This window comes from Struthio camelus, chromosome 30 (genome assembly GCF_040807025.1).
Source record: "Struthio camelus isolate bStrCam1 chromosome 30, bStrCam1.hap1, whole genome shotgun sequence".
NCBI lineage: Eukaryota > Metazoa > Chordata > Aves > Struthioniformes > Struthionidae > Struthio > Struthio camelus.
This window is the reverse complement of record NC_090971.1, coordinates 1,154,340-1,175,163: the sequence shown is the minus strand read 5'-3', so window position 1 is coordinate 1,175,163 and position 20,824 is coordinate 1,154,340. Positions and strand designations below refer to the sequence as shown.

The following is a 20,824-nucleotide window of genomic DNA, read 5'->3' as shown; positions in this document are numbered from 1 at the left end:
TTAGATAAGGCCATTCCAATCCCTTAGACAATGCTTACTACAAAGAAAAACATTTTGAGGGATTTAATATGTAAAAACTATTGGCAGCATGTTACCAGTGCATCCTCAACAATTTAACTGCAAAAGATTTTGAAAATCTTCCTCAAGGAAGGAGGTAAGAAGAGGCAGTATTCCCTTTCAATATAGCAGTAAATCTTTTCAGTTAGAAAGCTACTTCTTTCTCAACTTTGGAAAATAGGTAAAGACTGAGTAAAAACTAAATACAATCTTCCAAAATATTTTAAAGTTATACAATAATTACAGCCAGATTTTAATTTATGCTGAGTAGTTTTGAAAGTTTTTTGTCTCTGCTCCTGAAAGGTAACTGTTGAATGTCAGATTCCTGTAAATTTAACTCTTAAATTATTCTTATTTGAAACTTTGCCTGCTTTTAATGATTCATAGAATTAATTTAGCTCAAATTAATTTATTTCCTGAACTTGTTCTTGAAAATGTGTGCGATATATACAACTAAGCAGACCTTAGACCGAATTGGATAGCTGATAGTTTTATGATTATTAACATTAATATTCTGTTATAATATTGTTGATGTTGCAGTAACAGCTAAAGCTATTAAACATATTACATGCACAACACTAGATGCTATTCTTTTTCCCAGACAGCTTGCAATCTATTCAAATGTTAGAAAACCTACCAGCTCTTTGCTACATTCTACAAGAGGTGGATATTGGGGAAGGAAAAATATGTCAGATATAACTGGATATACGCAGTTTGTAATAAAGAAGATAGATCAAAACTCTTTCCTTACTCAGTTATGTAGAATTCCTGTGTTTGTTAAAGAACAAATGAGATACTTCAAAGAAAATAAAAGGATGAGTTGACTCTCGTTCAGACAGTATTAGGCTTACTGGTGGTATAAGATTAAATCTCAGGGCCACTTTATCGGTTTTAAGTAAACGTTATTCTTATTTGTATCACAAAAGAAAAAGAATCTACCTCCATTTTCAAAATCATTAAAGAGTAGTCAGGATGGAGTCATGTGGCTCACTGAGCTCTCTAGGCATTGCACAACTTAGTCTGGACTGGTTCATCCTAACTCCTTTTCTAGTTAGTAGATAGAAGGAAGCACTTTCAAAAAGTGATTCTCATCCTAAAATAGTCATTTCAGGTATGCCAAATGAAATGCTTTGGGAAGGTGAAACTATCTCTGCTAATGGTAAAGGATGCCAAAAGGTGATTAACTTGGATTTATATATCTAACTAGTGAACACATAGTTTAAGGGTTATAAATCCAACCTCAGCTTAATGTCTTAAAGGGGAGACCGAAAGACTCTGAAATCAGGCATTTCAAGAACAAATTTCATTAAGTAGGAAAAGTGGGAAAATAAATAAAGGTACAGACTGAAACTAATGAAATCCAATAATAATAATAATAATAATAATATCTTTTTAAGAAACAAATGATAGAAAACCAAAGCAAATGGGGGGTGGGGGGGTGTAATGAGAAAGTTTGACAATGGCTGAATCCAAGCTTGATTTCTTTGTGTTGGACCAGACAGGATGACTCTCAATGGGGCAACTGCCTTCTTCATTCTTCAAGTCTGGGTTCAAACTCTTCACTTTTGAAGAACTTGTTTTACCACATTTTCAATTGCTAGCTTCTTCTGAAAGAAACCAATGATTTAAAGAGAGGAGCTAGCTACACTCTCCCAATGTGCCAATGTGAACTTGCTGTTTGAAAAACAGTGAAGACAATATGAGGAGCTGGTACTTCTCTTTAAGATAGAGGGAGGAATAATCATTCCTCAGACTACTTTGCACTTCCTCAAATATGGTCAAATTTTGGATGAAATGTAATAGAAGAAAAAGTCGGGGTAAAAGGACATAAAAGTATCCTTTGTGTCTCAGTTTTGAATCCATCAAATATAATAATATTTATTTGGACTAATTTTCAGTACTTGTCTTATCATCCAAGAGATACCAGGACGTCTGTGGAGCTGTGAATTTCATAGTTTCGCAAGGATCCTGGCAGCATGAGAACAACCAACCAGAGCAAAGTAACTGAATTTATGATAGTGGGATTCCCAAATCTTCAGGAATTCCATACCTTCTTCTTCATACTGCTGCTGCTCATCTACCTCTTCACTATCTTTGGGAATCTTGTAATTTTCGCAATCATTAAACTAGATGCTCAACTTCATACTCCAATGTACTTTTTCATCTGCATTTTATCTTTTTTGGAAATCTGGTATACAGCAACTACTATCCCCAAAATGCTTTCAAACTTACTCAGTGGGAAGAAAAGCATTTCTTTCACTGGATGCCTCTTACAAATGTACTTCTTCCATTCTCTTGGAGCCACTGAATGTTACCTACTTACAGCAATGGCCTATGATAGATATTTAGCAATCTGTAAACCATTGCATTATCATGCCATCATGAACACAAAAATGTGTTTTCAGATGATTGCTGGATGCTGGATTTGTGGCTTCATGTGTCCAGTTACTGAGGTGATCTTGGTCTCCAAACTCCCTTTCTGTGGTCCCAGTAAAATTCAACATATCTTTTGTGACTTCCCCCCGCTGTTGAGCTTGGCTTGCACAGATACCAGCATAAGCATCCTGATAGATTTTGCAATAAATGCATTTATAATACTGGTGACCTTTCTCCTTATCATGCTGTCTTATGTCAAGATTTTAAAAAACGTAGTAAAAATACACACAGCAGAGGGAAGGGAAAAGGCCTTTTCCACTTGTGCCTCTCACTTGGTTGTGGTTCTGTTATTTTTTGGGAGTATTATATTTATGTATGTACGACTCAAGAAAAGTTATTCCTTAGATTATGACAGACTATTTGCTGTGATTTATTCTGTCTTGACTCCTCTAGTCAATCCAATCATTTATAGTCTGAGGAACAAAAACATACTGAATGCCATAAAAAGGAAAATTGCACACAAAAGAGTACAATGCCAGTGTGCTGCCTTAAATCTTATGTGAGCCACATGGTTTTCACAGATATAATCTTCTGAAGTTGGGGCTAGGCTGTGATGATACCATTATCTTGTTTCAGGAACAGCTGCATACAGAAAACATCATCCAGAAAAGTTTTTATCACACACAGTGTTATGAATTTGGTACTGGCAACAAGAACAGCAGAGCACACGAGGGCTTTAGTGGGTGTTCACTATGTTCAGCAAATTACCATATCTCAGAGGTAGGAACAGCTCTTGACCTGCTATTTTGGATACATTTTTGCTCAAGAATCATTTAGAGGCACGACTATCCCTCACAAAGCCCTTGGACTCCCTAGCTTACCTTTCTTCCATTTCAGCTACTCCTTCTATTCTGTCAGTTTTTCTTCTTGTGTTTGTCTCCTTCTGCTATTTATTTCATTCACTTGTATTTACTACCCTTTGATCCGCTCTTTCTGTTTTACCCATCCCCATAAACACTGACTTTCTGCTTTCCCCTTCTGTGTTCCACACTAAATTTCATTCCATTCAATAAAAAGGAAGAAGGCAGCTCCCCAGGTAAGCAAATAAATCAGTCTTATGCTTCATGACACACATTTGTGTCTGTGTTGTCTAGGTATCTCTTTTTAACTTGGTAAATATTCATATTAATTTTCATTTTCCTCTAGATGGATGTTTAAACAACGGAGTACTGAGGCCTTGCTGCCTATATTAGGCCCCTTAAACTTTTTAGCATATGAGTAAATATGAAATTACATTCCAGAGACATTTGAGGACATGCCTAGATTAAAGGAAAAAGACAAAGCTTTTGGATGCACAAGAATGCATTCCCTGAACATTGTCCAAGTAAAAGAAATATTCAATTGCAACTATAGCCAGTGAATTCTCTACAGTAATCCTGCCTGAGATGTGATAAGCTCATTTCGATGACCTCTCTATCCTAGGGCAGAATGATTAAAAATGCATTTGTGTAACCTTTAAACATTTTATTTATTTGGAAAAAAAAATCTTTTAATAGGTAAGCAGACAGAAATATTGTTATAGATTATGTAACTCTTGATATGACTAATTAAAGCATATATAGAAATTCCTGGACAAAAAACATTAAACATCATTGACTCTAGAATTTAAAGATGAATATGTGCAAAAAGATATATTGAACGTATATATTTGCTATTATTTTTCTCAAAAGCTATCACTCCTTTGGTACTATGTTAGTATACTACTGAAGACGAATACTGTATTTCCACTCAAGTTATAATGATCCTGAAGAAGAAAACTGTAAAGTAAATGATACGCCTCTCATATGCCTTTATACATAGATGCACACTTTTAGGCTGGTCACTTTAATCTCCTAATGTAATGAACAGAGACTGCTGACTAGAGAGCAATATTTATCTCATTACTCTAAGCTACCTGTCTTAGGATAAGATGAATCATTCTTTGAGCCAGTTACCTGGTGGTCTTGTTCAATTAATAGGGAAACACTCCAGTTTTACATATCTCACATTTATCTGCTTAGGTTACTGCAAGTGAATGCCACTCAGTACCTGCAAATAAATTTGACTGAAGGCAGGAGATTCATCACTGATAGTAGATGGACAAGAAAAAAATTGACTGAAGTTAGTAGATACATATAAATCTTATTTGTATGTAAATCTTAGACCAGAGTGTGCCTTCTCTCTCTCTGCATTGCTAAATAGCCAACATGTAGTTAGCAAGGTTCACTGAATTAACATCTATTTTATGTGACATCAGTGCTGAGATGAAAAACAGAGGCATTTGAAATCAGAGCATAAAGTGTGAATATGATGTGACTGTTACATGGGTAACAACTAAATATCCACCCCTTTATTAATTTAATAAAAAAGTATGATTTAAAAATAGGGTAGCCAAGGAGTCTAATACTGCAGGAATATATATCATGGCTAAACTTTTCTCCATCAGGAATGAATACAAAAAATTTTATGTGGGATCCCCATAGACAGCTTTCTCTTGCACAAAAATATTCACTCCTCCAAAAGAGCAAGCATGAAAAAACGAAAAATTAACAAGAGAATAATATTTTAGAGACCCTAAAATTCAATAGGTTTTGTTATGTTTTATGCAGATTGGGTGAATGCACATTTATGTTTTCACTTTTTGATTCAAGGGAGATTAAAACTTTAGTATATTAGGGACATCGGTTTCAGTCTGAAGAACTGCTTATAACTAAGGTTGTAGTGACATCTATCTAGCAGTTAAGTCTTTCATTTCACACAAAGATTGAACTTCATCTCACCTAACTCTAGAATTAATTCTTATGCTATGCTAGAGGTCTAAAATAATTCACATAAATGACATTGTAGAAGTGTTTATTTCTTTTTAGTGACCATAAAGGGCATCTGGGGTCAGGGTTTGTTTCACCTAATAAAAGTGCCTATAATGTTTCTACGTGAGGGGGGTAGTCTTTCCTAAGCTCTCTCTACAACCACAGATTAGACTCACAGGCATATATAGATTTACAGGGACCTCTGGTGGTCTCTATTCCAAGCCTGTTCTCAAAGCAGAACTAACTTCAAAGCCAAATCATTTTGCTCAGGGCTTTGTGTAGTTGAGTTCTGAATATCTTCAGGGATGGAGATTTTTCCCACCTCTTTGTGCTACTGCCCAAGGATTGCACCACTCTCATTGTGTGTGTGTTTTTTTTTTTAAATACCTTTTATCTAGTTGGAATTTCCTGTGCTGCAACTTGTGACTATTTTCTCTCATCCTTTCATTGCACACCCAGGTGAAATAAACCCAGCACCCTTGAGTTCTGCTTGTACACTGCATACTAGCACAGTAAATATGACTTTTGCCATTATTGTAAAAGATCATAGGGCTTGTATTGACCCCAGAGTGAGGGGTCTGAGGATGGCCTCAGCTATTTTTAGCAACTGCCAAGTGGTCAATGACTACTGCTTGACCTGTCTTAGCTTGAGCTCTGTGAATACCATCTATGGTAATTATGGTATAGCTCTGTAGATCTGATAAACCTAGGCATCATTGTGCAACAAACAATGACCTTTTATGATAATCAAGGATGGAGAGGCTCCAAACTTTAGCTAGGAACCAGTGAGAAGGAAGCAGACAGTGTTAAGAGATACAAAAATGAACGCACTCAAATGCGCTCAAGACTACAGAAGAATAAATTCCCATCATGAATGTCAGATTCCTCTTGGCAATAACTTCAGGATGCTGACGACTTGTCGTAACCTCCTCTTACCATTCTGCTTGAGGAAGACTTAAACTGTTTCCCCTCAGGACCGAGGTGAAACATTGGAAAGATCAGCATATGGCTAGATAAATGGAGAAGATCCTTGGAAGATTTGTTTTCTTTTAATAATAATTTTAACTGTACTGTGACTCTTTTATGCATTAGTGAGATCATTTGGAATACTGGGCTGTTCACATATAAATTAGACTAATAATAAATTCCTAGCTCCACACATATGATGCACTGTCCTTTGCCCATAACAAAATTGTGTATAATATCATCTTCATCGCCCTCAGTGGGACAGTCTGCGCTGTAGAGGAGTCCAAAACTGGACACAATACTCCAAATGGGGGTATCAGAAGCGCCAAGCAGAGAGGAATAATCACTTACTTTGACTTGTTGCCCATGCTCTTGCTAATGCAACTCAGCATGCAGCTAGCTTTAATCGGCACAAAGGTACACAAATGGCTTCACTTGCCACCAGGACTCCCAGGTCCTTTTCTGTAAGGCTGCTCCCCAGCCAGCCAGCCATCCTTGGACTGTACAGTTATATAAATTTATTTTCTCACAGGTGTTTGACTTTGCACTTCTTTTTGTAATTTCATGAGGCTGTCAGGGCATTCTCTAGATTGTCAGGCTCCTTATGAATGGCAGCTGACCTCTAAATATTCTCTGTACACTGCCTCCCACAGGGCTAGCAGGAAAAAAAAAAAAAAAAGGAAAATTAGCACTGATTTCAGTGGGGGTCAACGGGAATGAGACTGAGGGAATAATGAAAATCACATTACCAGTGCAACAGAAGGGGCGTCAAACAAAGTCCTTTCTTACATCTCCCACCACACCTTTCAGGATCCAAGTGTTCCTCTGCTTGGAGTCAGCAATGAACGAGGGAGAAGACACTGACTTTAGTGTCTGCATGCTCCTGCCTATTGATTTTTGTTCTTTTCATGTTATGGCTGGCCAGCATAGCTAAGGTCAGGAAAAGACTGAAGAGGAAATCCCACGTTTGGGTGGGGTTGTGACTTTGTGTACTTGAAGGCTGTATGTGCCATGGTTTCTCTTGTCTCCAGAAGGGCATGTGTCGGGACACTGCAATCTGTTCAATAACATGTCTGCCTATCACTTCATGCAAGCACTCAGAAAGAACCCGCAAAGTGGGGACTGAACTCGTATGTCAGCAGGGTTCTCATGAGGTGGCTATGATCCCACTGTCAGATGCTTTTTCTTGATTAAGCAACAGAACGTGAAGGGTGGAACCATCTCCATATGCAAGGTGGGGCAGGTCCTGGGTTAGACTCAAGTTGTTAAAATGCTCTAGCCTTTACTGGTGTATCACTTCACCAGTATATACCTAGACCACTGAGAAATGGGTCTTCCAGTCTTACACTTCCACTTGATACCAGTCCTCCAGGTAACAAGATCCCTTGTCTTGGGCAGGAGGATTATGATGAACCTCCTGCACGGCAGTGGGAGCACTCTGCTCTCAATAGACCCAGATCTGAAGGTGGCAAGGTATAAGTCAAAGGCATCACGTTCATAAAAGCCAGTCAATGCCTGGTTCCTGTGAGTGATTTTGCACTGGAGGGGTTTGAGGAACTGGTCACTCACATAGATGAGCGTGGAGTCCTTGCCACAGGTTCTGGCAAGCTCTGGGATAAATGGTTGTCACTGGTAAGACTTGCCCTGAAGTGAAGATTGCATGGCACCTTCAGCCAATGGTTCTTCCAGCAACAATCTTTGTCCTGCCAATGGTTCTTCCAGCAACAATCTTTGTCCTGCCCTGCTCTCTTCCTCCTGCCTGCCTTGCCCCTCACAGCTGTGCAGAAGGCCTTGCTGACTCTGGAGCCCCCCTGGAGCACGGTATTTACAGGCAAGAGCACGAATCTGACATGCTGGGGGATCCCACCTCCTGAGAGAGGGCCTCACATCATGGTATCACAATGACAAGTTCTGGCAGACAACAGAATCCAGCATCCTCCAGACTGAAAAAGCAAATCCAATGGCTGCCAGCTACCAGTGCAGGAGCTCCAGCTCTGTGCTTAGCAACCCTCTTACCCTGACTTTTTCCTAAGGTGAGTGAAGTGGTCCAGGGATACGTTGTGCTCTCCCCTTGCTCTGGAGTCCTAGGAAAAATGTAGCTTCTGCAGGGACAGTGCTTGTTTCTCCTCTGCCAGGAAGGGTGCCATGTCCTGCCCTCACAGTGCCCTGCCTGCCTGGCCCCTGAAGTCCTATCCTATCCTTTGCCTCCTGCCTGCCACTTGCTGTGCCGGGACCTGCCCTTCCTGTTGCTGTTAGACTCTACCTTCACTTCAGGGAATATTTCTTGTCCTTTCTGTAATGGGGAAGGCGTTTCTGGAAGGCTGGAATTTGGGCTCTAAGGGCTGTTCCATCAGCCTTCCCTCCATCTGAAAACCTACTTTGGGGCATAGCCTGAGCCGCTCGTGTAACACAGTGTTGCAGAGTACATCCTTCATGCAACAACCCCTCCAGCTGCTACTCTTGGGGTCTTTTTCAGACTGACTGATTCTCCAGGTCCCACCATACATGGGATCATGCTGCTTTCTGGATTTCTAGCATCAGGATTTGTATATCTGGAGAATGTGATGGAAACTGGGTGCTTATTACAGTTCGTCTGTGTGTGCTCTTCTGTATAGATAGATTCCTGTGCTTAGGGAGGACTGGCTTGCTCTGACCTTGTCCTTGATGTTACATCTTTCTTAAGCTAGGTGACCCTAACATGAAAATTATATTAAGCTTTGCATGGTGTTGCACCAAGGATTCTTTTGAATGTTCACTAACTTAAGGGGTCCATAAAAGAGCAAGGACTCCAGATGCAGCATGGCTACAAGGAAATAAGCATTTATTACTCACTCTTAGATTAATTTCTCAGCCTAATTTGTTATAGTCAGGCACTAAATATTATTCCTACGTGTGCTTCAGGTTCACAACTAAGTTACAGAATCACAGAATGGTTGAGGTTGGAAGGGACCTCTGGAGATCATCTAGTCCAACCTCCCTGCTCAAGCAGGGTCCTCTAGAGCATATTGCCCAGGATCACATCCAGAAGAGCTTTGAATCTCTCCAGGGAAGGAGACTCCACTACCTCTCTGGGCAACCTGTTCCAATGCTCTGTCACCCTCACAGTGAAGAAGTTTTTCCTCAGGTTTAGGTGGAACTTCCTGTGTTCCAGTTTCTCTTGTCCCGTTGCCTCTTGTCCTGTTGCTGGGCACCACGGAGAAGAGGCTGGCCTCATCCTCTTGACACCCCCCCCTTCAGATACTTGTACACGTTTATGAGATCGCCTCTCAGTCTTCTCTTCTCCAGGCTGAACAGGCCCAGCTCTCACAGCCTTTCTTCATAGGAAACATGCTCCAGTTGGTGTCTTACAAATTCTGATCCCTTGATGCCTTCCAGTCATGGAAGAATCACAGTGCAGGCATCCCCTTCTTGCCATGTGGGGGTCCTGTGGTCACTCCAGCTGTCCAGAGCAGGGTCCACACCATGTAGGATGGTGTTAATCTTTTATAGTTCCGTCCTACCTTTCACTTTTGTGAAAGCACAAAGTACAGTGAGGGGAAAGAATGGACTTGGACAGGTGACCTCGGAAGGGACCAGGGAGATTTATGGGAATGAGGGGAGGGGCTACAATGAACCAGGATGTCAGTGAGCCAGGGTATCTGTCCTCCCAGCCTTACTGGCATTCCAGCAGCTTTGCCCATGCTGTGCTCAGAGCCCTTGGGGAACAGCAGGGCCTGCCTGAGAGGGAGGCATGGGAGAAAGCAGGGCTGCCGTCATAGTCTGGCCCAGTGGTTAGACCGCAAACCCAGGAAGGGCATGTTCCCAGGCCAGAACAGAACAGGTCACAGGGAAGTGACACTGCATTTGTACAGTCTGCTATGGGGAAAAGGGCCCTCGTTGTGCTCCTATCCAAGTCCTGAAGGTAACAGAGAGACCCTGTTTGGAAGTAGTGGGTGGAGGGCTGCGAAACAAATGAGTCTCAGTCAGCAGATGAGACCTGGTTAGGGTGTTCATGCAGCAACCTGACTCCACACTACTGCCCTTACAGATGGGCCTGAACAACCTTCTCCAAGGAATTGGGTAAATGGGACCCTCCCCTGTTCCCACCACTTCTCCGCTATTATCTCCTTCTCCTGCCTCATGGTTCTTCTATCACCTCCTCCTTCTCAGCCCCCTCATCTCTTTCCAGTGGGAATCCTGTGTCTCAAACACAGCGCTCTCTGGATCCAACCCCCGCAGGGATTCAGCCTTCACAGCAAGGGCTCTGGAGGGGGAAACACTCTTCCTGAGTGACATCTATGAGAATATTGCCTTCCTGTGACCTGCACGTAACCCAGGACATCCCTTGACCAGGCCCGGACCACCTTGGCTGCCTCTAGGAGCTCTACTGACCCACAGCACTGCCACATGCCTGCAGCACTGCTCTTTGAGCACTGCTCAATTCATGGCACATGCCAGATGAAAATGTCCAATTCCACGTAAATAAAGAGGCCCTGATCAGCTTCTGGACAGAGCTTGATTTGGGCAGGGGGAGCCATATCCAGCTGGGGGACGAAAACTCCATTAGCAGGGATGTGCCCAGCAGTGGTCAGCAGGAGGGAGCATGGAGAGAGTGAGAGGAACGAGGCAGATGATACAATTTGACCCTTCCCCAGGATGGTCTCCAGCTCCCAATATGTTTCCAGATCATTCCAGGCATTTCTGAGCCAGAGGTTGTACCTAAGCCCGTGTAAGTGCATATATCCTATCCTCCAGGTGTAAGCCTAGTCCTTAAGGCACTTAGTTATACTTCCAGCCTCCACGCTGAGGAGACCATGAGGCATAGCAGCACACACCTTGACAGTGTAGACTAGGGCAGGGCATCTCAGAACTCAAAGACACAGAATATGATGGAAAAATTTCCTGGCAGCTGGCAGATCTTCCCCAAGACCATATCACGTTGCACATAATACCCGTTTTCTCCCTCCCAGCATTTGCCCAGCTCAATTAATGAAACACTCCCAAGGAGGTTTTTTTGCAGCCACCAGGACTTGACTTTCTGTAACCTAACAGCAGGAGTGGCAGCTGGGACTTGGTAAAGGGAATGGCGGGAGCTTCATATAAGGCAGATGCTGGGAGACTTTGAAGGGAGAGGGGAGACAGAGAGAGAGCTAACTGGTTAGGTCAGGTAACTCCTGGACTGAGGGTGAGCTGGGCATTGCAGGAATGGAAACCTTGTGGTATGTACAAGAAGAGAGCCCTGTGGGACATCTTCAGGGAAGCATTATGGGCACATGGGACTCTGAGAGACCTCCTCCATGAAAGGAGAGACCCACGTGGAAATGCTGGCCCAAAGCACCCAGGGGTGCCCCTGGACTGTGCCACTTCCTTCTGCTTTTCATTTTATGGTACCCTTTGAACAAGCACAGGTCATGTCATTGAGCAAACACTGTGTGGGTGATTTGTGTGTGAGCAGCAGTTACACACACAAAAACACTTGGGGTGCACTCAATTAGCAACCACATGGCCAGGCATCAAGCTTCACACCCCGAAGTGCTTTAATGGGGAACACTTCCAGGAAAACAGCAGAAGCATCTCTGAGCCAAAGTACCCACAGTGCTGATCAGGCTGGAGAGGGGACACAGGGATGCTCTGGAAAGCCCCAGTCATGTCCAGCACATTAAATCAGTGATTTCTAGGGTTCACTTGCAGGGATCATAGCATTCAAGAAGCCCCACAAATACTCTTGCCATGAGCATGACCCACACTGCAACCCATGTTCGGACAGTCCCTTGTGCAACTCCACTCACTGTGTTGTTCCTCTCCGTTCCACCCAGGCAAGGACATGCACTGCGACCACCCCAGAGAGGAGGGTTCCCAGCCCTGCCAGCAACAGTGGTGCTCTGATATAGCAGTAGAAGAGTTGAGGGGCACCTGGGAAAGGAATGTGTTATGAGGGCTCAGATAAGGTTGAAAACACCAAGTTGGGCTGGTGCTTGAGCTGGAAAAGTGTTGCTCAGCCAAAGATAGTGAGCCTCAGTGCTCCTTGCTGGAGCACTAAGCCCTCAGCCCTCAGCCTCAGCACCAACACCAGCACCACAAACACACCTGTATGGCAATGTTGCATAGCAATATCTCAACCTGGAGCTCAATTATCCCCTGATTTCCCAATGCCTGAATTTTGCACTCAAGAATGGGGAGGCAGAAAAGCCATTAGGTGACCTGGGTACTTCTAGATCCTGATCAAACCCTCTTCCTTCCCACAGCTAGTCCCTGGTACCTGTCATGGAGAGGATCAGCACCTATCTATCTGAGTTCCTAGAAAGCTTTCTGGGAGCTGAGCTAGTTGCTGGCCACACACTGGTAATGCCCTACACGGCCCAAGGCCTTGGTATACAGGACCGTCCCTGAGCTGCTCAGTAGGGAACAGGCTGTGATCAGCGACCATGGCTGGGCACTGGGGAACGATAAGAAGAGCTTCCTGCTCTGGGACAATGCCAAGCTGTGCAGGCAGTTGAGGGCCCCTGGCTGGCTCTCCATGTGGCACGTTCTAAGAGTTCATTTCTCTCTCAGGAGGAAAAAGATTTGCCATAGTATTGGTGAGAAAAAGTGAAAAAATAATCTCTGTTAACCTCTGGTCTGCCAATGCATAGGTTTTGTCTTAATTTCACTCCCTTTTCTTTCCTTAAAGGGAGGGGGAAAATGTTAGCAGCAATTTCTATTTCTAATGGATCAGATAATTTGGTTCTTCAAGCTTCCCAACCTTGTTTTGGACCTATTGCACACCTGAGCTCCCTGCTCCTGCACTTCCATGCGCTGTGCCAAGGGAGCAGTCTGGGGCCCCACCCCCTGCAACAGCACTGATATCCACCAACGCCCGTGCCTATGCCCAGCTGGAGCTGCACACACTCCCACAAGCAGTATCAAACTCCACCTTCTCCACAGACCATGAGATCGCACTCACCCATCACAGTGACCTGCATCTGTGGGCTCTGGGCTGGGGTATTCCCATTGGAGGCTGTGCAGTAATACAGCCCACTGTCACTCCCTTGGGCTGACGGGATCACGTAGCGGGTGTCCCTTCCCAGAACCTGTGCTGAGCCCTCTCGATGCCAGGAGAAGGAGATGGGACCTGTGCCCGCCATCACCAAGCAGGTCAGAACCAGGGGCTCACCCTCCTTCACCTGTCCGCCATGGGGATGCACTTTCAGGGACACTCCAGAGACAGGGACTCCTGTGAGGAGGGAAAGGAAATATGCTGGTTTCACTATAGCCCTGGAGGGGAGAGGAGTCCAGATGGGGTAAAGAGAGCTAAAGCCCACCTGAAGCTGAAACTGGCAAGTGACATGAAGGACAAGAAAGGCTTCTACAAAGCAGCAAAGGGAAAGCTAGGGGCAAAGTGAGCTTTCTGCTAAGAGCATCCAGGGAACTTCAGGCCGGTCAGCCTTGCCTCGATCCCTGGAAAGGTGATGAAGCAAGTTCAAAAAACCTTTTCCAGACATGTGAAGGGCAGGAAGGTGATCTGGAGTGGTCAGCATGGATTTATGAAGGGGTAATCATACTTAACCAACCTGAGAGCCTTCTATAATGACAGGACTGGCTTAGTGGATGAGGGGAAAGCAGTGGATGTTGTTTATCTCCAGTTAAGTAAGGCTTTGACGCTGTTCCCCAGAACATCCTCACAAAAAAGCTGATGAAGTGTGGGCTAGATAAGTAGACAGAGAGGTAGGCTGGAAACTGCCTGAACTATCTGGCTCAGAGGGTTGTGATCATCAGCACTGAATTCAGCTGGAGGTCAATCATTTGTGGTGCCCCCCAGGGATCGATACTGGGGCCAACAATGTTTAACATCCACATTAATGACCTGGATGATGGGGCTGAACACACCCAGACCGTAAAAGACTGGTAGGAGTGGTTTCTATGAAAGATTGGTGTGCACCTGTTCAGAGGGCCCTGGACAGACTGGAGAAATGGGCAGAGAGGAACCTCCTGAAGTTCAGAAAAGGGAAGTGTCACGTCCTGCACCTGGGGAGGAATAACCCCAGGCACCAGTAGACTCTGGAGACCAACTGGCTGGAAATCAACTTGGCAGAGAAGGTCCTGTGGGGGTCCTGGTAGACAAGAAGCTGAACATGAGCCAGCAATACACCTTTGTGACAAAGAAGTCCAGTGGTAACCTGGGCTGCATTAGGCAGAGTGTTGCCATCAGGTTGAAGGAGGTGATCCTTCTCCTCCACCCAGCACTGGTAAGACCACAGTGGGAGTACTGTGTCCAACTATGTGCTCCTCAGTACAAGAGAGACATAGAACTGCTGGAGTGAGTCCAGTAGAAGGCTGTGCAGATGGTTAAGGGACTAAAACATCTTCCCCGTTGCAGAAAGGACAAGAAATGGTCTTAATAAAAAGGCTCTGGATTTGCTTTTTCAGTCTGGAGGATGCTGGATTCTGTTGTCTGCCAGAACTTGTCATTGTGATACCATGATGTGAGGCCCTCTCTCAGGAGGTGGGATCCCCCAGCATGTCAGATTCGTGCTCTTGCCTGTAAATACCGTGCTCCAGGGGGGCTCCAGAGTCAGCAAGGCCTTCTGCACAGCTGTGAGGGGCAAGGCAGGCAGGAGGAAGAGAGCAGGGCAGGGCAAAGATCTGTGCAGTGGTGGAGGAAGCAAAATGAGAGGAGCCCCCTAACCCAAGCACATGGGCCGGAACCAGTGAAGAGGGAAGGCTCCCACTTCCAGATCTCTAGGTCTACCTGGACTACATGGACCTGCTGGATCTGCTGGAGGAAGTGTCCAGCAAAGGGCCTCAAAGATGTTTAAGCCACTGGAGCATCTGTCATATGGGGAAAGACTGAAAGAACTGTGCCTGTTTAGCCTGGAGCACAGCAGTCTATTAACCACCTGCTCCCTGCTCCTTCTGGGGGGGGGAGGGGGGTGGCATTCCTGCTCCTACAAACAGCAACAGAAGTTTTGCTGCTGCTCTTCCACACTTGGAATTCAGTTCCTGCACTGTCCCAGTCACTGATACTTTGTGAGCAGGAAACTCAGGCAAACAAGTTTTCCTGGTGGACAACAAGTTGACCATGAGCCAGCAACGTGCCCTTGTGGCCAAGAAGGCCAATGGTATCCTGCATTGCATTAGGAAAAGCATTGCCAGCAGGTCAAGAGAGGTAATTCTGCCCCTCTCCTCAGCCCTGGTGAGGCCACATCTGGAGTTCTGTTTCCAGTTCTGGGCTCCCCACTACAAGAGAGACATGAGCTCCTGGAGTGAGCCCAGCAAAGGGCTACTAAGATGGTGAAGGGACTGGAGCATCTGTCTTATGAGAAAAGGCTGAGAGAGTTGGGACTCTTCAGCCTGGAGAAGACAAGGCTCAGGGGGAGATCTGATCAATGTGTATAAGTATCTGAAGGGATGGTGTCAAGGGGATGGGGCCAGACTCTTCTCACTGGTGCCCAGTGATAGAACAAGAGGCAATGGGCACAAACTGAAACACAGGAAGCTCCCTCTGAACATGAAAAATCTGATAGAGTGAAAGGCAGAAAGAACTGTGCCTGTTTAACCTGGAGAGGAAATGGCTTAGAGGGGAATCTTATCAATGCTTATAAAAATCTGAAGGGAGAGTGTAAAGAGGACAAAAATAGACTCTTTTCAGTGATGCCCAGTGACAGGACAAGAGACAAGGGCACAAGTGGAAACACAGAAAATTCCACTCCAACGTAAGAAAACACTTCTTCACTGTGAAGGTTATCCAGAGAGGTTGTGCAGATTCCATCCTTGGAGATATTTAAAACCTGTCTGGATATAGTCCAGGAAAACCTCCTGACCCTGCCTCAGCAGGGGTGAGGTGTTGGACCAGATCTGGTGTTGGACCAGATTTCCTCCAGAGTCCCTTCTAACCTCAATAATTCTGTGATGTATGATTCTAAAGTAGACATTCCCAGGGAAACATTGATTTGTCCAAATGGTGAATGATGTTGGGTGTTTGGCACAAGAAGGAAGAAACAGTGGTAAAGGAGCTGTCAGAATGGCAGGTGTTGATGGCACTGAAATCAGCAGGGCAGAAAAATCCCAGCCCCTTTCAATGGATCTTCCCAGGACACTTGGGGAAAACAGATGCCAGCCCAACCCAAGGAACAAGGGACTTTGCTCAGTCTAAAAAAGGACAGTCTACCTCCGCATTGAAAGGCAGTTTTATGCTAAAGATAGATGATGATTAGAAGGTAAATGACAGGAACAGAGCCTTTAAGACACTATAAGGTAAGAAAGGCCCACAGGTATGGGATGGGACACACAGACAAAATATGTTAATCACTCTCAGCTCCCAGAAAGAACAAAAGGCACATTCAAAAAAGGCATTTAGTCACTAAAAGAAAAAAAATAAAGCATAACACAAAAAAAAAAAAAACAGGAGATGTTAGGAGATATGACCTGGCATCCATTTTCCTTTGTTCCATCAGAAGGACCACTGGGCAGGTGTTTGTGTGAATAAGGTTTGTTTTTTTTTCTTGTAAGGTAAAATGACCATGCCCTCCTACAACATCTGTCAGTGAACTTTGATGCATTTCTGCTGCACTGTTACAACATTATTTCTTCCAGCAGTAGTGCTGGTGAGGAGAGCACAATCGCTCTGCATCTTTGAGACTCTGGTGAATCCATCTGGAGTCCGTATTTTCCAGGCCATGCTCCCCACCTGCAAGTGTCCCTGGGCCATATAAATGGCAACTACGCCCTTGGGGGCTCCAGTCCAGCAGAAGTTGTGTCCAGATCCCAGGAGCTACCATTCCCTCCAAGCATTCTCAACAATCTCCAGCATCTGTCCCCAGTCCCTATCATGCAGACTTACGCTTTACAGTGATGGGTATTTGGGGGCTCCATTTCTGTACGCTGGAGGTCTCCGTCCGCACCTCGCAGGAGTAGGACCCAGACTCAGCCAGCTGCACTGCTGGCACCCAGTACTTCAAGAAGCTCTTGGGGCCTTGAAGGACTGTGCCATTTCTGTAGAAAAGATACTGAAGGTGGGTGTGGGATTTGTGGGGGCTGAGATGTGTGACACAGCTCATGACGAGTGGGCTTCCTTCAAGAGGTTCAGTTGAGTTGTCCAGGCTCAGAACCGGGGAGGAAAATAGCTCTGGAAAGGAAATTTTTTCTTTTTTCTTTCTCTTCTTTTTGAAGTAGAAGATACATTAAACCCCCCTGGAAGGTGGGAAGGTGTCAGGTCTCTTTGAAGGGACCTTCTGGGGTTGCATCACCTCTCAGGGTGCAGGAGGAACCCGACAATCATTCTTCCTCCCTGGGAAAGGGTATGTAGGGCTAAGACTCTGGGATGGGTGTAGAAAGTGTCCTAGAGTCAGAGAGAGGTGGGTCTAACTGGGCAGGTCTTTTTGCTGTGGGTGGGTGCGTTCTGAGTTTGGGTATATTCCTCCACTGTCATTCATAGCACTGTCCGAGCTCAGTGATTACATAAATTCCCTCAGTGCCTCTGTCCTATGATTTTCACCACATGATACCCTGAGTAAGATGGAAGGCTGAGGGAATAATTCTCTGATTGTCCATTATTAGGATAGACCATGAAAATGTGTTGGCACCTGCTGGCTTTGGCTAGTTCCTGCTCTGGGGATATAAACCTGCTACTACATGCAGCAATAGAAAGCTGAACTCTTCTCCCCACGCCCTGGGAGTGAACCCAATGAAGTCAATCTGGCTGCACTCAGTGATACCCTGTGAGCATTGAACTGATTTGACTGTTGATTTTGTTCAAAATAGGGCCTTTATTAGCTGCACTACACCCATGGAAAGAACAACCCTCCCAGAAAGCTAGGCCCATCCTGACTTAAGGGCAGTGGGTGTCCCAGCCCTGCCCAACCTGGAGACTCGCAGGAATTTCTTACCTTGAACTGAAACATGTAAGACTTGAGACTCCCTTTTAATTAGCGATGAAATGGAATTTATCCATCCTATGCAGTGATATCTTCCACTGTGGTTTGTCTGTGCTCGGGGAATAGACAGCTCTGCTGATGCATATTGTGGTGTGATGTCTGCTCCATCTTTGTAATATTTCACCATGGACACACTCCAATTATTCCACCCCCGGCACCGCATGTGCAGTGGGTCCCCCTCAAACACCATGTATGAAGGCACCTGGAGAATTAGCCAGTCTGAAAGAGATGTCGAGAGCAGCAGCTGAAAGGGGCCTTTGAAAGAGGGATAAGCTTTGCAGTGCTTTGTGTGACATAAGGGGTACAGGCTGTGCTCATCAGGGCAGGGTATGAGGGAAGGGGAGAGAAGGCAGGACAAACGGCCTCCAAAGCCTAGCTTGCAAAGCACCAGAACCAAGAACATTGCTCCCATTATCCCTGCAGGAGCTACATTTGTCCCAGGACAGAACAAGCAGCTTCCACACTGAAGCCCATGGGTCCCAAGGCAGGCCGAGTGAAGGACTCGTCCCTGGAATACTGCACTCACCAGAGGAGATGGTCAGGGTAACAGAGTTACTGTGCATGGAGCCAGGGCTCTGACACTGGTATTTTCCTGTTTGCTTTTGCTTTGCGTTTGTGATCCTGTAGGTGTATGTGTCCGTATGTGCAAAGAACTTGTCATTGTGATACCAGGCTGTTGCGCCCTGTCCCAGCAGATGGGATCCCTGGCATGTCAGTGTCACAGTCTCTCCTGGAAATATCATGCTCCATGGTGGGTCCAGAGTCAGCAGGGATGTCTGTGCAGCTGTGAGGGGCCAGGTAGGTAGGAGGGGAGGAGCAGAAAAGAGAAGAGGTCAATTTAACGATCGGGGTGATGAGAGGAGCCCCCAACCCTGAACACATTGGCTGCAATCAAGGAAGAGGGCAGGATCCCACTGCTGACTGGGCACTGGAAGAATTTGTCGGACTGTCTATTCTTGCAGAGCAGTCGGTGCTGGGTACTGCCTATTCCACAATACCCTGTGCTGTCTAGCACCCTGGGGAGCCAAGTACTGGGTCAAATAACAGCATTGCCATGCTATGCTATGATGTCTGTTCAGGGGATGCCGGCCCTGCTACACTCCCAGGACCTGTAGTGTTGTTCAGCAATAACAGCCTAGGACTCCAGGAACTGTCACCATAAATCTGCAAGCAGTAAAACTCACCAGCAAGGCCAAAGGCTTGAGGTAAAAGGGTGAGTTCTGGGAGCAACCCATAGTGACATTCAGGCTGATGATGCAGAAGTCTGAGAGCTATGAGCTCTGGGGGGGGGGGGGGGGAGGGGGAGGGGTCAGCTCAAGCAGCTACTGCCTTTTTGGGCTGATCCCAACCTTTCCAACAAGGGCTGGCAGTGAAAGGCCAGAGCTGTCATACTCAGCATTATGGGAAGATGTGTGAGGGAAGGTTCAGGGATCATGCCAGGGTTGCATGCTCTGCAGTGCAGCACTAGGCAGAGTCCCAGGGACATTATTGTTAGAGCCTCCCAGTCCCTGTATCCCCAGCACAGAGACGAGCAACGCTGGACTTGGACAAAGCCGTCCTAGGGTCAGATTATGGCAAGGCCTGCTCCTGTCTGTCAGGACACTGAAACACCTGCCACCAGCACATCCCCACTGCTCCAGCAGCAGCATGGCCTCCCCGTTCCCACCACATTCATACCTACTAGCCTTATTATATATATCCACTCTCCTTCCTCCCCAACAACAACTAGGACCACCACCCCCAGCCTCAAAGAGAAAGCCAAGAGTCTACACTGCTCCAATGCAATCTCCAAACTGGACAAACCAGTCTACCCTTCCTTGGGCAGAGTGAAACCCCCCTCTCGCTGGACATTGACCCATGCTAGAGGATTGGCAGGTGCAGATACCCACAGTGCCTGGCACAGTCTGTGTTGGAGATGGAGATCCCGCTGCCCTCCCTCCAGTCCTTGAAGCCAACTGGGTCCCTGTGACTTTTCAGGGACACAGACTCCTTCCCCACTACTGCATGGGCTGTCCATGCCATGGGACAGCATCAGGCACCAGTTCTCCCTCTCAGTGCCCTCTCTAGCCGCAACACCCAGCCCATAGCCCCTTTTGATACACTCACTGAGGAGAAGCAGAGCTGTGCTCCCCACCATCCTGGAATGGGGAACAGGTACTTGCTGACTTTCCTGAACAGAGAGCAGTGGTTATGTCCCTTGAATAGAGTTGCTCTTCTGAGAAAAGAGGAAGGAAATGTCTTTCTTTTTTATTGCTACTACGTGAAGAAATGAGCCCTGATAACAGGAAACCTAATTGCTCCTGTAATGACTGTGATGAGTCACTTTTTTTTTCACTTCATTGAGAGTCAGAATTCACACTGTCCCAGGGATTCACAGCCCCATCGGGCTGCATCTGCTTCATGCAACTCTTCCACTCCTACGCCTGCCTGAGATCCCTCTTCTGTTCCTCCTGGGGGGGGGGGGGGATGACTGTTATCACTTGCTGGGGTTGCTACATATTGAAGTCCTCAGAGAAAAAAGATTGTGACATCTTTCTCTCCTACGGCTCTTGTTGCTTGCCTTTCCCCTCCTTCCCCTCAGTGTCCCGTAGTTCTTTCATCAGCCAGCCAGTCCCTGCCTAGCCCTCAAGTGGCAGGAACCTCAGGCCCTTCTGGAGTCACAGGCTGGATCTGTGATTTCCCTGG

The 20,824-nt window shown here is 45.8% G+C and overlaps 2 protein-coding genes across 2 annotated transcripts; one reads left to right on the top strand and one right to left on the bottom strand.

Moving 5' to 3' along the window:
- The first annotated feature begins 1,389 nt into the window (after window positions 1-1,389).
- On the top strand, window positions 1,390-3,817 carry LOC104146164 (olfactory receptor 6N2-like). The gene has a single exon (XM_009678085.2). It carries the CDS (start codon window positions 2,034-2,036, stop codon window positions 2,994-2,996), a length of 963 nt encoding a protein of 320 aa, XP_009676380.1. The 5' UTR covers window positions 1,390-2,033; the 3' UTR covers window positions 2,997-3,817.
- A 1,465-nt stretch (window positions 3,818-5,282) lies between these two features.
- Window positions 5,283-20,357, bottom strand: LOC104146165 (Fc receptor-like protein 4). Its single transcript, XM_009678086.2, has 7 exons — window positions 20,246-20,357; window positions 18,666-18,923; window positions 18,092-18,358; window positions 17,047-17,331; window positions 13,171-13,440; window positions 12,017-12,140; window positions 5,283-6,903 (listed from the first exon to the last, which is right to left on the bottom strand). The coding sequence occupies exons 1-7, from the start codon at window positions 20,274-20,276 to the stop codon at window positions 6,834-6,836; spliced, it is 1,305 nt and encodes a 434-aa protein (XP_009676381.2). The 5' UTR covers window positions 20,277-20,357; the 3' UTR covers window positions 5,283-6,833.
- Between the last annotated feature and the right edge of the window lie 467 nt (window positions 20,358-20,824).

Coding starts and splice junctions, on each gene's coding strand:
- LOC104146164 (XM_009678085.2), top strand. CDS start 2,034: ATGAGAACAACCAACCAGAGCAAAGTAACTGAATTTATGATAGTGGGA.
- LOC104146165 (XM_009678086.2), bottom strand. CDS start 20,276: ATGGTGGGGAGCACAGCTCTGCTTCTCCTCA. Junction 13,441..17,046: donor AATACCCATCACTGTAAAGC/GTAAGTCTGCAT, acceptor CCCTCCTCACAG/GAGTCCCTGTCTCTGGAGTG. Junction 6,904..12,016: donor GAACGGAGAGGAACAACACA/GTGAGTGGAGTT, acceptor TTTTCCTGCTAG/CCCTGTGGGAGGCAGTGTAC.